Source organism: Helobdella robusta (genome assembly GCF_000326865.2).
Source record: "Helobdella robusta unplaced genomic scaffold HELROscaffold_6, whole genome shotgun sequence".
In the NCBI taxonomy this organism is placed as follows: domain Eukaryota; kingdom Metazoa; phylum Annelida; class Clitellata; order Rhynchobdellida; family Glossiphoniidae; genus Helobdella; species Helobdella robusta.
Window position 1 is genome coordinate 1847299 of NW_008705330.1, and position 16250 is coordinate 1863548.

Below are 16250 nucleotides of genomic sequence, written 5' to 3' on the forward strand. Positions count from 1 at the left end.
CGCCCCAGGTGAAGATCAAATCACTTAAGAAATACTAAAACATATCCCGACCATTGCAACTGAAAACCTGTTAAAGACCTTCAATAAAATCTGGACCCACTCCACAGTCATGGCACCATGCCACCATTCTCCCTTTCCATAAGCCTGGTAAATCAATAGAAAATCCAGATAATTATCGCCCAATATCATTAACTAGCTGCGTTAGCAAAATCTTTCAAAAAATAGTGAATAAAAGATTAATATGGTACCTTAATAAAAATGACATAATATCTGAAAAACAATCTGGAGGAAGAAAAAGAATATCTACTATAGACCATATTGTATCATTAGAGTCTTTCATAAGAAGTAGTCTAGCCAGTAATGAACAAACTATAACAATATTTTTTGACGTAGATAAGGCGTACGATACAACATGGCAATACGGGATAATGGAAAACCTCTATAAAGTGGGTCTCTGAAGACGCCTTCCCAAATTCAATCAAGATTTCATATCAAATCGCACATTCCAGGTGAGAATAAATGATGTGCTATCAAGTGTAAAAAATCTAGATATGGGTATACCACAAGGAAGCATCCTATCACCCATACTTTTTTGCCTGAATATCAACACGATCACCACCATTATCCCAGAGAATGAATTGACATGCCTATATATGGATGATTTAACCATAACCATAAAAGATAAATGTATTCAAATATACAAATTCTCTCGCATCTGAAATTCCAAGACAACTCAGACATCTCAAGTTAACAATGAATTTTTATGTGAAAAGTTCAATCACAAAAGCAGCAATCCAGCTCACAAATTCATTTCCATAATTACAAAAGAGAAAAAAAATCAAAAGCCTTACCCATCTTAAGTGATAGAGTAGTGGAACATAAAAAATCTAAATAATACAAAAATCATTCAAGAAATATCACCGGAAGCTTCGCCATGGAACATTAAAACTCCAAATTAGACACATCAATTACAAAATATAATAAAAGCTCAAGTGAAATGAGCTTCTACGAAATATTAGAAAAACATCCAAATCACATTATAATATATACCGATGGGTCGAGACAAAAAGGATCAACATCAGCAGCAGCTGTCATTTCTAGTTTCAAACAAACCCTACTCCATAGACTCCCACTATACGCATGGACCTTTACAGCTGAACTGATAGCAATTAACATGGCACTGGATCACGTAAAAAACTCCAAAACAAACCAATTTCTAATTGTCACAGACTCTTTATCCAGCTTCACGGCAATAAATTCGGATAGAAATAGAAACCTCCTAGTAACAATGATTAAAAACAAAATTCACAACATAATGGTAAAAAATAATTCAATAAAATTAGTTTGGAGTCCAAGCCACATCGGAATTTTGAGCAACGAAAAAGCGGACCAGGCTGCCAGCCTGGCACACTCTCTTCCAATATCAAACATTCCAATACCAATGTCCGATATAAAACCCATCACACATCAATATATCGTATCCTTGATGCAACAAAAATGAAATCAATAACTTTTTAGAAAGTTCAAACCCTAAAGTAAATAGTCCGAATCCAAATGTATTGCATTCAGAAAGAAGATACCAAACGATGTTAAACAGGATCAAAATAGGCCAGAGCAAATTATCTCAATCTTGGATTTACACAAGATCTTCACCTTCATGTTGCGATACTTGTGGTACAAGACTGACCATTCATCTCATTATCACAGAATGTCAAAAATGCTAATTAAAGAGAAGAATTCACAACACTCCGACCAACATGCAACAAATATTTAAAGATCCAATTAGCATTCAAAACACAATACTTGACAGATTTAAATCTTATTTACGAAATTTAAAACTAAACGAAATCAACAATACCCAGGTATAAAATCAGGAAAGTAATAGGCGTGAAGATAGCCCATTTGTGCTGAAACGCCGGAAATTGGCAACAAACAAATAAACATTTCATTACCATTGGTCTGGCAATGTAGTAGTTAAATTCATAATTTTAAAGTCAGTGACTCGCCCATGGAATTTAATATTTATATTAATTTTTTTTAAATTGTTGAGGTTAATTTTCCATTTTAAACAAAATAAAATTAATGGTTATGCTCAATGTTTTTTTTTTCAAAGCATTAACAATATGTTTATAAACAATAAGCAATAAAAATTTAATTAAATAAAAATGATTTAAAAAAATTGTATTGTTTATTTTAGCGAGATTTTTACCGCAAAGAACTTTGTAAGACTTTTTAAAAGTGCATCTTTTTTTAATTTAATTTTTTTGTTTGTTAAAATAGTACTTTTTACTTCGAATTTCAATATGCATTTAGTTGAAAAATAAAAACCAAATTTTCTAAAATTTTACTTTCACATAAAAAAAAGTTTTATATTATCCGATTATATTCATTTCTCTCGGCTGTTCATTCCCCATGCCTCTAACGACGCCATGATTATTAGGAATCAATTTGCCCATTATATCTAATCTATTTATATGGTTTATCGTGATGGTAACTTCACGTTTATAGTTGTATTTTTCTCTCAGTGGTTGTTTTTTTTGTTTCTGAACAAATTAATTTTCAACCTTTTATTACTAAACTTAGTTTTGGCAAAACTTTACATTAGTGCCTCAATGCAAACAAAAAATCGACAGTGATGTAAATGGAGGGTATTGAATGCTACGGAAATAGGTGTAAAAATGAATTTATGTTAATGACGCTAAATAAATGAATTAGAGTGAATTTATATTAATAACGCTAAATAAACAAATTGTTCTTCATGTTTTTAACCTTTTTTTATTAATTATTGTTTTAGATAAATATATAAAATGAATAAGAATTTTTTTATTTCAAAAATGTAATGTTAGGATATAACTTTTCAAAATTGATTGGCTTATTTAAAATTGATTACATAATAAAATTGTAAAATTTAAATTCAAATTATAACAATTTCTAAAAAAATGTTTTTAAAAATATAGCAACCAAAATAATTTTATCGAAAAAAATGTAATTTTCAAAATATTCGAATTTTCGTCATCCAAAGATCTATATTTCGACTTCCGAGTCATTTGATTTGGCGCTTATCCTCAGGTTTGTTTATTTCTTTTCCAATTATGAATCAAGTGGGCAGGGTTAATGCGTTGACGGTCGCGGATATGGTCATTAAGAACGAACGGGAGACAAGGCAATGGCTCAGGCTGAATGGGCTGTTGTATCAAGAAATGAATTGTGACAATTACGCCGGTGATATAGCTGGAATTGCTCATCAACCGATGATCAATCGATGGCGTAATTTGGCGCTGTCCTGTTCGAAGCTGTCAAAAATGAATCACCATTCGGAAAGATTCCTTCTTTGAAAGAAGTGACTTAGCCTGCTGGTTCGTTTAATTTACTATTGGGCCTGGAGCACACCGGTCAAAACAGCATGTCGTGAATTGCAGCTGAGCACAAAGTCTCTTATTGATTAGTACAACTTCTGCCGTGACATTTGTATTTACAAATGCATAGATCAAGTTGTACCTATAGGTGACCCAGGAGCAATTGTTGAATTTGACGAATCAAAAATTGTTAAGGCTAAGTATGAAAAAGGAAGAAACGTAAATTCTAGAGTGAGTGAATTTTTGGCAGCATACAACGAGGTACTAGACATTGCTTTCCGGATGAGGTTCAGGCCCGGGATACACAAACGCTATTACCATTAACAACCATAGTTTCCGACGAATGGCGCGCCTACATTCATTGGACCGTCAATCATTCTCTAAATTTTGTTAACCAGAAGAATCCATTGGCTCACTCGCAAAATTTAGAATCAATGTAGGCCAGATTAAAAAGAAAGATGAAATACAGAACTCACTTGGCAGAATTTGTTTAGCGTGAACGGTATAGCTAGATGCCGTTTGGAAATATTATTTTCCACATCAGGGTTAAAGTAAACATTTGTTGATAAAGATGATGGTGATGACGGTGACGATGATGACGACAACTAAACGGTCTTTTTAGATGTCACCTTTTTGACAACTAAACGGCCCTTTTAAAGCCACCCCTTTGACAACTTAACGGCCCTTTTAAAGGCCACCCTTCTGAACGAAGTTTGCTTGCTAAGCATTGCTCGAAAAAATACAATTTTAAACATCGTAGAAGCCTTTAATAAAATAATAAACTACTATGTAAACGCTTTTATTCAAATTCGTCAGTTAATTTCAGGGCCTACTCGTATCCATGCATGGAAGTATACTTTAATGCCTACGTGGAGGATTGCGTTTTAAAATGCTTGCAAAAAATGCATGGAACTTTGTTTCAATACCTACTAGTTAATTTACATGCTAAAACACTTTCAAATAACTGCATGGAAGTTTATTTCAATGCCTACAGTACAAAAGCATGCAAGAATATGCGTTTACTTTAATGCCTACAATGTATATGAACTTCTCTTTAAAACCATACCGAAATTGCAATTTCAACCATACAGTGTTATTAAATAAAATTGACGGCAGTTATTATTTTTAAAACTTATTTTCAGTATTTCACTTTAAAACATAAATATTTTTATAATTCTAATAATAAACAGTCTTAATATACATGCTTAAATGAGTGCAACTAAAGACATGAAAATTTACTTTAACGCCTACATGTTCAGTTTTATATGTTAAAATTTGTGCAAATAAATGCATGGAAGTTTATTTTAATGTTAACCACACACAACCATGCAAGCACGTAAGTTTACTTAAATGCCTACAATGCATGGATATATATAATAAAATTCAGTTAAATTACATCCATGCTACAATGCAAAAACTTTCTCTTTGAAAGCATACCAAAATTACGATTTTAACCCTACAAAGTTATTAAATAGTTTTAATTTCTTATTTTCAACAATTATTTTCAGTATTTCACTTTAAATCATAAACATTTTTATAATTGTAACTATTAACAGTCATAATAATAATTTACTTTTAGACATATTTTCAGACCTGCTCACAGTACTGAAACTTCTTTACTCAAAATACACAATGATATCCTTCTCTCTAGTGACAATAGTAATCTTACTCTTCTTCTTGCTCTTGACCTTTCCTCGGCTTTTGATACTGTTGACCATACTATTTTCTTGAGACAGCTGCATCATTCTTTTAATATTACTGATTCTTGTCTATCTTGGTTTTCTTCTTATCTCTGTAATCGTTTTTCTTCTGTTGTTCTCAATAATTCTACTTCTAACTCCTCTACTCTTACTTTCGGGGTACCTCAGGGTTCTATCCTTAGCCCTCTTCTATTTATACTCTATACTTCTGAACTACCTCGTATTATTAATAACTTTTCTTTCTCTAGTCAACTATATGCTGATGATTCTTACATTTATACTTCTTTTCTTCCATCTAATCTCAATAGTGTTCTTCATAATTTATCTCTATGTCTTTCTTCAATTATTGCTTGGTCTGACTCTATGTGTCTTAAACTTAATCCTTCTAATTTTGAATTAATTTGTTTTAATAAATCTAAACACTCTATTACTATTCCTCCAATTATCTTACCTGATTCTAAAACTCTTGATGTCTCTCATAAGTTTCGTAGTCTAGGTTTTATCTTTGATTCTACTATGTCTCTCTCTTCTCAGATTAATAGTGTTGCTAGAAGCTCTTACTTTCATCTACGTAGATTAGAAAAACTTTTGCCTTTTCTTGATGATCCTACTCTTCTCCTTCTTGTTACTTCGTTAGTCTTATCTAGGATTGATTATTGTAACTCGCTCTACTATGGTCTTCCTGACTCTATACTCTATCCTTTAAGTAAAGCTTTTGACTCTGCTGCTCGTCTAGTTGCTCGTGCCCCTTTCTTTTCTCATATATCTCCATATCTTCTTCTCTTGCACTGGCTACCTATAAAATATAGAATAATTTTTAAAATTTGCACGTTCATGTATAAGCCTCTATCTAAATTATTTCCTAAGTATTTATCAGATATATTAATTGAACCTAAATGCCCCGGTTTACGATCGTCTTCTTCTTCTCGCTTTTTCTTAACTCGTGTTAAACACTCTTTTGCCAAATCTGCTTTTTCTTTTTCTGGTCCTTTTCTCTGGAACTCTACCTACTTCTCTGACTACTTCTCCATCACTTGCGAAGTTCAGAGCGATCTCAAGACCTATCTGTTTTCAAAATTCATTGAGGAGCGCTGTTGAACATCCCCGAAATAGCGCTTTATAAGCTAATTGATTGATTGATTGATTGATTTAACCTATTCTCACTTTTACTTATTATCTCGATTTTCCTTTGCTTTAAGGCACTAATGTAAAGTTTTGCCTCAGTTTTTTCTAAATATAAACATTATGTCATATTCTAGAGATTTTCATTTGTTTATTTAACACTTTTTCAATTCCGATGAGAGTAGTCAGGCGGCGAATACTCTACTTAAATCTTAGTAGTAAGCATATTAAGTCGAAACCTCCAATAATTTCATAAATACTAATAAAAAACAATTTCTATCTATTCTGTAATATTCTTACCATTCAACATTAATATAAATTCTATTAATTAAAAATCGTTAATAAAAACTTTTTTTTCTTAATTTCATTCCTTCTACTGAAACGGTGCCATGATTCAAATTCTCCATTTCTCAATCTTGATATAAGAAGATTTTCAAGAGTTTTCTAGACCCTGAAGTAAAGACTCTTCTTTTTCTTTTCCTTCTTGATTAATTTCTTTTAAGTTTTCCTATTTTGAATGTCTTGTATTGATCATGTCCTCTCAATGACTGTTATATCAGCACATCTTTTTAAGTTAATCTTAATATATTTTTTTATAATTTATCTGTCTTTTCTTTATTTATCATTTAAAGTAATTTCATGTACCTTAAGAGGCGTGAATATAAACAATAAGCGTGATTATAAACAATGTAAGATATGCTGATGATACAGCTCTTATAGCGAAATAAATGGAAAAATTGCAAACAATTCTCTCCAAACCGGTTTTTGAAAGTGAAAAAAGGCTTGCAAATAAACATAAAAAACAGAGTGTATCGTTATCGTATCAATAAAAGCAAAACAACGCCGATCTGTCCATAATCATTAATGGTAAACAAGTGAAACAAGTCGACAGCTTCAATTATCTTGAAAGTCTGATAACCTCAGGTTGTAAATGTGATGTGGATATCACACGAAGGATAACTATGGCCAAAGATTTTAAAATGAAAATCGTCCTCACTAACAGTAAAATCAGAATATCAAAAAAATTAAAAACTGTTAGAGTGTTACATTTTTTATGTGCTGACTTACGGATCTGGGTCCTGGATAATTTCTAAAGAAATAGAAAAAAGGATTAATGCCACTGCGATTTGGTTTTTGAGAAGAATTACGAAAATTAGTTTGACCACCAATGAGCATTGATTAAAACAGTCCGGTTATGAAAAGAATAAATTACTACAAATAGTCCGACGGAGGCAGTTAAAGTATTTTTGTCACACCATACGAAAAGAAGAAATGAAAAATCTAACAACTACCTGAAAGAATGCAGTAAGAAGAGAACGCAGTCAAAAATGAATTACATTTGTGAAGTTTTTTTGTCAATTGTTGAATGTCACAACATTTCAACTACAAAGAGTTATAGATGGGGTTTGTGGAGGACGATGGTCGCCAATGTTTTGAAAGGATAAGGCACGAGAAAGAAGAAGTATCTTAAACTAATTTTTTTTAAGTTTAAACTAATATGTTTTATTTGATAAGTTTAAAAACTATTACTATTTTTCTCATTAACGTCCTTCCAGTAATTTTCGTAGTTTATATTTCATTTTTGATTAATTTTTTTCATATTAATAATTTTGCAATAAATTCTAATTTTTATCTAACTAATGCTTTTCTTTAATAATCCTATTTTTTTACTTTTTGGTGTGTCTATATTTCTGAAATCGTTGTTTCACAATTTATTGAACAACAAATGTTTATATAATCTTCCTTTTATTACAAAATTAACTTCAAATAATTAAAACGTTTTACTAAGAAAACGAATTCAATCCAAAATATTCATTAACATGTTTTCTTTTATCATTATTTCCAAAAACGTCGTACAAACTTGCTTATATCATGTTTAGCCTGAGCGTATACATACACAATATTATCATTCGTTAATTAGTCCGCGGTTGTCATATATCATTGAATACAGTAAATCACTTCCTCCTTAATTCAAAACTCAACCTTCAGCTATTTATACCATACCGTCGGGGTGGAATTCCTATAGTATCTCAAATTGAGCGTCTTGACGTTGACTTGTCAATTGGGCCCTTGACCATTAATGATTGTTGTTCCATGACTTCAGGTTGTTGTTGATTTGCCCGGCTGAGCTGACCCGTTTGTTTTTATAGGTTATAATTATTATTTTTTCTTAGATATTCCTCACAGGTAATTACAACAAACACAGCGAGTAAATACTTTTGCATATGATATGCGGGTATCTCTTTACAATCGAACCCGGACACTGCATCAACAATGCCAGGCACCATAACCATTACACCATCGTGCCGCAGGGTTGTATTGTATGATATGATTAGTTTATGATTATTAGGTATGATTAGTTTCTTTTACTGTTGAGTTTAGCAATCTTTGTTCCGACTCAACAGATGATCCACGTGGTGTTTCCATGCTTTTCTACCTTGCACCATGTAAGCTAAGTTTGCCAAATTTGTAGAATAATTGCCAGCACCCAAGTTGTTTTATTCAGTGAAAATTTTCTTATCCGAACGCTATATCCAGGGTAAAATTTTCGAATACCACTCCAAGCAGTTGCTTTCCTTTCATTTTCCTCGAGTGTAAATCACATAGCATCTAAAGGCAATAGCAGACTTCTTCCCATCATCAATTGTATTTGTGAATGGCCAGTTTTGAAAACTGTGTAGTGACTGATGACATTCCAAATGGTAGGCGTTTGTATCTATACAATCCTTTCTTCGTGTTAATCACCAGGTAATCCTGTGCCTTTATGATCAAGTCAAATTTGATGGTAGGCATCGGCCAGATCTAAAGTTGAAAAATATCTAGAGTCTCCCATTTGGGAAAAAGTTCTTTAACTCTTGGCAACGTACATAGCTCTATGATTAATGCTTTGTTGACGGAAACTTTAGCATCTGCACACAGTCGAACTGCTTTTGTTTCTACCTTCGCGCGGCAATGATAATAGGTGATGCATATTTGCTGATATATCTAGGAACACGTGATTCCTCTTTTTCCATTCGTTCTAATTCAAGGTCGACTGTCTTCTCAATAGCAAATGGGACAGGTCAGGTCACGGCTGTCAGAAATTCTTAATTGGTATTTCGTTCAGCGTGATGCTGTCTTTAACACCTCTGATGCGACCTAAGTTCTCATTGAAAATCTTTGCGTTTTCTTGAAGCAGTTTCTTCAATTTCTTTTCTTTTTTGTTGGCGGATTCATCCATCTTCTGCGAATTCATCACAACATTGGCTCTGTCGTTAACAATGGTCTTCGTAGCATCGGTTTTGGGTATCCATATCTTTTCTTTCTTTGCAGTTGATGTTACAACTACTCTCCTTTCTTCACATTTGCTGGGAGTCTTAATCCATCGCCGCACACCAACTAAAGATGTACGTACAATCTCTTTTAACAACGTTGTACAGTTGATTGCAGAATTTATTCCTTTTTTGATCACCACAGTAGCTTATGTCTGCTATATTATTTGAACTGTTTCTTCGCTGGTTTCAAAGCGGGTAAATTCAGTTTCATAGGTAAATTTGTGGCTGACGATCGTCTCCAATGTACCTGCATATATTTGGAAAGCTACTATGCCCCATCAATCTCATTATCAATGTAACTTTTTTTAAAAAGTTGTTTTCTAAATTATCCATGTTAGATATTTGGTTATAGCTGCTTTCATCTTGACTGCAATCTTCATCATCTACATCTTCAGCACACTCTTCTATTGCCTTAGGCCTAGTCCAATTTTTCTTTTTTTAATCTCTCATGGATGTATTTTTTTTTACAAACCCTCGCCGTGGGACCAATAAACTAACAGTTGTAGCATTTTACATTCTTGAATGTACAAATTCATTCATGAGTAAATCCGTTGTGTTTGCATTTTTGTTTGTTGTCGGTCTGTTTTCTATCCGTTGGTACTAAGTTTATTTACTTTTCTCGTCTCTCACTTTCTTGCTTCATTGAGTTGACTACCTCTTTGCCTTGAAGCAATTCTGCTGTTTTGCGAACTCTAGCATATCATTCCGAAAAGGTGACTACATTTTCTATGTCTAAATCTAGACGAGTAAGCAGATCGGCTTGAATATCTTGGCTGGCCAAGCCAAAAATAAATTGGTTCCGCGGTCATCGATTTTCCGGTACGCAGCATCGGCAGCGAAATCACTAGTCAAAGCCAAGTGTCTCAATGTTGCCATATATTGAGTTGGTGTCTCGTCGACTTTTTGTTTTTGCTGGCTAAATCGGAATCGCTCCTAAATTTTTGTAGCTAAAATTTCATTGAAAGTGTGATTATCGGCAGCTCTTCCTGGTTTCGTCCAATATTGGTTGGCCAATTTTTGCCCCATTATTTTGTCTTAGCAATGCCTTACGCTTTTCTTGAGTAGTTTATCATCAAGAATGTTTTTTATTAGAAAATAATTTTGGAGTCGTTTGATAAGCCTGTCCAAAGTTTTTAATTCTAGATTAAAGCTTGATATTTTACTATTACAAAAAATAATTATAATATTCGTAATCCGAAACAATATTATTTGATAATCAAAACGTTTTAATGTTCAAATTTTCATTAATTTTAATCCTCGTCGCCAATTTGTTGTGTCTTGAACTTAAATTTATATATTTCTGAAATCGTTCTTTTACAATTTATTAAAAAACAAATTTTTACATCAACTTTTTTTATTACAAAATTAACTTCAAATAATTAAAACGTTTTATTCAGAAATTTTTTAAAAAATATTCGTTAACATGTTTTTTTCTATCATTATGATTATTCCCTAAAACGTCATACACACTTGCTTATATCAGGTTAAGCCTGAGAGTATACATACACAATATTATCATATCTTAATTAGTCCATGGTTGTCATATATCATTCATTACACTACACTTTTATTTTATTAGCCTTATATAGAGTTGATAATCATCTTCCTGATTCAGCTTTAAATTTTTAACTAAAGTTTTCACCTTGGCCGCGTTATGTTGCTCATGTTTTTTATCGTTTATCGATCACATCCACCAAATGCCAAAAAAATGAGACCGTGAGCATGGATGCGCTCTATAAATTAGAAATCAAAACATCATACCGCACAGGCAGACTGCGTTACTCTTACCTGGACCAAATTTATTTCAAAGAGTTTAATTTTGGACAAAAAAGTCAAGATGCTAAAAACTAATTGAGATAACAAAGGATGAGGATGGTTGGAACAATCATATTGGCGCGCTGAAAAAGCCCGATCGACGATGTGTATTAATAAAAATGCTCAATCTAAATTATTTTCTGAGTACAAAAATTTAATTAAACCTAAACGATCTAAAATCGACTTCATGTTCTCTTTTTTTCTTATTCTCAGTTAAAAACTCTTATTCTTTTTTGGTACTTTTTTTGGAAATTTTTCCTCTTTGTTCAGCTACTTACTTATCAATCGCTAACGAAGTTCAAAGCAGATTTTGAAATCAATCTGTTGCCAAAATTTATTAAAGAGCGCCGTTAAACATTGCTGAAATAGCGCTGAAAAAAATTAATTGATTGCTTAGTTGGTTGACTGACTAATTAATTGTTTGTTTGTTTGTTTGTTTGTTTGATTGATTGATTAGATTGATCGATCGATCAAAAAAACTTGGATCTAAAAATTTTACAGCTTTTGCTTTTAGAGTCTGAAATAGTCTTTTTAAATATTTGTGGGATCCAGCTATAAATATTGCCAAGTTCTAATAGATATTAAAGACATCTGAGGTTCTTCATTACAGGCGTTATACAAATCATCAGATAAAATACTTATTCATGTCTTTAGATCAAACAAAAGTGAAGATTAAAGTATAAAAAATAATTTACGGCTTTTAATTTTTGATAACATTTGACAGCTCTTTTGAAAAATTTAATTTTAATAAAAAAATAATAATAATTATTATTATTATTATCTATATCTAAGGATTTGTGGAGCGCCCCCATTGAATAACTTCAGAAGCGAACAAATGATGTTCCAAACGTTTTTTGAAAACATGTCGGCTCATGTTGTTGAATCTGTATCTGTATTTAAGGATTTGTGGAGCGCCCCTATTGAATAACTTCAGAAGCGAACAAATGATTTTTCAAACGTTTCTTGAAAACGTGTCGGCTCATGTTGTTGAATTTTTTCAAATTTACAATTAGTGAGTTCCAGATTTTTGCAGACGAAACAGAAAATCTTCTCTTCTCGAAACGAGACAAATTAAATCTAGGAAGTAGAAGATTACCATTATCGCAGGATCTCAGTCGACTCCGATTTGCAATTTCTGAAACTAACTGTAGTTGTTCCCTCCGATAAGTTAGAGCGTCACCAGCAAGACAATCTCTGACTATAAGAGATAATTTGAAAACGATTCTTTCTGGCAGGCGGAGCCAGTGTAAATCATCCTTGATGTATGATGAAATTGAATCGAATTTCGAATAACCAGCAACAAGTCTCGCTGCAGCGCTCAGAACAGACTGCAAATCATCACGAAGGAATGAGTTGACACCAAACATAATCGCATTGCAGTAGTCAATTCTTCCACAGATAAAACTACAAACGAGTGCTTTTGTTGTTAAATAATTTTTATATTGTTAAAAAATATTATAAAAAATCTGACAACTATATTTTACTTTTAAACGGACGCTCAACAGTTTCATTTCCGCTTGGTGTAAAATTATTAGAATGCATTATTTACGAATATTTAAAAGATTTAAAGCTGGATGAAAGATTTCATCAAGTTAGTGAAACTTTAAAAAACCGTTACTTAGGAAAAAAAATATACTCATAATGGCAGATTAGGTTTAGAAAAGGACTGATCAAAAATTTATTTCAAAATGTCAAGAAAGAAAAAACTTACTGCTCTAAATATTTGTTAATCAATTACTGTAATTGAAGAAATTTGTTTTAAAAAATTAAAAAAAATGCTTATAAAAATATTATGATTCAAAAAATGATTCAGAGATGATTTTGTTTCATTTTGATCCAACTAAAAACTAAAGCTTCTTGGGAAAACTTCTTAGATATTTTAGTTCAGAGTATTAAATGTTTATGAAAGAAGAGATTGGAAACTCGATAGACTTAACTCTTGTGTCTCATCAATAAAGGATTGGCATTCACACTCAACACCAACTTTGCTTCCATGTCAACCGACTCGTCCTACAAAACTCCACCAACAAAAGCAACAACAATCAATAGTCGTCATCAACATCAACAATTTACACCACTCTCCGCCCTGCACATGCTAACGAAAGCCTGCCCATCCAGTACAGGCCCAGTCAGTCTACCAGCATAGTTTCTACAAATCATTCATCTTCAGCATCTTAAGTTCGTTCTATAATCACTGCTTGATGCATTTATTCATCCCATCACAATGGAAATCTAGCAAAATGCATCCATTTCTTAAAACAAAACACCCATCAACACCAATAGGTTATCGCCCAATATCTATCACCCCCATACTTTCACGTATTGTAGAAAAATTCATTGTTAGGTCATTCATCTATCTATGTTTCAACAATCCATCTATCAAACCACTATTACAAGATCAGCTTGCATTTCGTCCTACAGGTTCATCAACATACGCCATCGTCTCTCTTACTTCTACAATAACATCTTTCCTTAAAAATAATAATTATGTTCATTTTATTGTTCTCGACTTTTCTAAAGCTTTTAACACTCTCAATCACTTCTCACTTTCAAAAAAGTTAGCCTCTCTTTTTCTATTTGACAACATTTACAATATTATAATGAATTTTCTTTCTAATAGGAGTCATTCTACATTTAGCTCTACTCTTTCATCTACTCTACCTATAAATTCTAGCGTAGTTCAAGGTTCTGTCCTTGGACCATCTACTTTTATCATCAATGCTTCTACTCTCAAAACTGTTCATAGCTCTGATCAAATCATCAAATACGCTGAAGACACCTACCTTATTATCCCATCATCTAACTCACACACCATCCAATCAGAACTCGACTCACTAACTACATGGTCAAAACGATGCAATCTGTCACTTAAACTCAATAAATCATTCGAACTCATCATTCACAAAAGCTGTAAGAAAATAACATTATCTCCAGGACACCCATCACTCGCACAAGTCAATTAAAAATATTAGGCATCACATTCACTTCCACACTTACTGCAGCACCTCATATCAATCAATCATCACAAAAGGTTTACAAACATTTCACGCACTCAAAAAACTCTACTCACATGATCTCAGAGGCATCAAATTATTCGACATCACCGAATCAATTATCATCTCACACATCAAATATGTAGCTCCCTCCTGGTCTGGTTTTGCTACACAACCACAACTTCAGCAACTACAATCTCTCATCAAAAAAGTAATTCGCCTAACTATCTACCGGCATCATAACCTACCGCCACTCAGATATTCAACACACTCAATTCAAGACTTGTTCAAGAAAGTAGAAAATAACAACAACCACGTCATCCATCCTCTACTACCATCAATTAAAACTACAACACACAACCTTCGTCAATGCAAGCATAACTATCAAGTCGCCATCCAATCAACATATTAGGAAAAGACCTTCACCACAAGACACCTCTAACATAAACACACTCAATAAAACTTTATCATTCACACAACTGGTTCTTATTTATCGATTACCTCACTAAGTCATCTATTTATTTGCCTTTTTAAGCCATTACTTCATTTTATTGTCAATTTATTTTATTTTCTTTTATTTATTTTATTATTATTATTTATCATTTATTTTATTCTATTTTATAAAGAAAGCTGCATACAAGCAATTGCAAAAATCAAAGTCTGTTGATGACCATATAATTTTCCGTGGGAAGAACAACTATGCAAGACGTCAAGTCTCATTGGAGAATGGCTCACCAAAAGCAAAGGTGAACAAATGAAATCTCTGTATCATATAGCAAAACAAGCAAAGCGTACGAAAAAAGACATAGTTGGTGCCTCATGTATCAAAAACGACAAAAATGAGATGGTTCTTGAACAAGATGAGATCAAGCAACAGTGGAAAGAATACTTCAACCGTCGTTAAATGAAACAACTCCCATCAATGTCAACTTTGACGCTACATCCATTGAAGATCCGATTCCAGACATTACTGTGGAGGAGCTTACAGAAGCTCTGAAAGCAATAAAGGATGAAAAGGCAGCAGGGCCCTCTGGACTCACAAATGACATTATCAAAGCATCTGGTACTGCAGGTATCCAAAAGTTACTACAACTTTGCCGTGGAGTTTGGAGAAATTGCTCAATGCCGACAGAATGGAACTATAGCATGACAGTTCCGCTATACAAAGGTAAAGGTGATCCATTGAACTGTTCATCACATCGGGGTATACGTCTGTTAGAACACTCCCTGAAAATTGTCGAGAAAATCATTGAGAGAAGATTAACATCGTGCATCACAATTGGAAATTATCAATTTGGTTTCCTAGAGGGGAAATCAACAATTAATACAATTATTATCATTCGGCAACTGCAAGAGATGTACCTCGCAAAGCATCAACAACTATCACACATTTTTGCAAACCTTGATCGAGTTTCCCGTGAAGCAATCAGGTGGAGTCTACGTCGACAACTCATTCCAGAATATCTTGTTTGACTTGTGATGGAAATGTAAAAGAATACGAAGACTCTCGTCAGCACAATGGTTGGAAACACAGTTGCATTTGACATCGGCGTTGGAGTTCATCAAGGTTCGATCCTTAGTCCACTGTTATTTATAACCGTGATGGAAGAAAGAAATCACAAAGCCGAATACACACTGGTGACTTTTGGAATCTAATATAAAGCTGATGATATCGTTTTAAAAGCCACGGCTGAGCAGAATGCAGCACAGATGTTTGAAGACTGGAAAACCAGACTGGCCGATCATGGATTCAAAGTCAACATCAGCAAAACCAAAGCAATAAACACTGGTGAACCGATCCAATCCACAGTTACTAAAGCTGTAAAGCTGGTGTAGGTAACTATTCAATCAAGTGTCAGCAGTGTAACCAGTGGTGTCACGTTGTTCAAAAATAATTGGTATTTTATCTAAAGTGTCCAATTTTGTTTGCCCTGCTTGCATCAATCCACA

The 16250-nt window shown here is 33.1% G+C and overlaps 2 protein-coding genes across 2 annotated transcripts; both read left to right on the plus strand.

The window, feature by feature from the left end:
- Positions 1-997: 997 nt before the first annotated feature.
- On the plus strand, positions 998-1911 carry HELRODRAFT_164127 (hypothetical protein; the record flags this gene model as incomplete). Its single annotated transcript, XM_009029154.1, has 2 exons — positions 998-1443; positions 1863-1911. 2 exons carry the CDS (start codon positions 998-1000, stop codon positions 1909-1911), a joined length of 495 nt encoding a protein of 164 aa, XP_009027402.1.
- Positions 1912-7140: 5229 nt separating this feature from the next.
- Positions 7141-11343, plus strand: HELRODRAFT_164128 (hypothetical protein; the record flags this gene model as incomplete). Its single annotated transcript, XM_009029155.1, has 4 exons — positions 7141-7212; positions 8168-8282; positions 8584-8625; positions 11261-11343. The coding sequence occupies 4 exons, from the start codon at positions 7141-7143 to the stop codon at positions 11341-11343; spliced, it is 312 nt and encodes a 103-aa protein (XP_009027403.1).
- Between the last annotated feature and the right edge of the window lie 4907 nt (positions 11344-16250).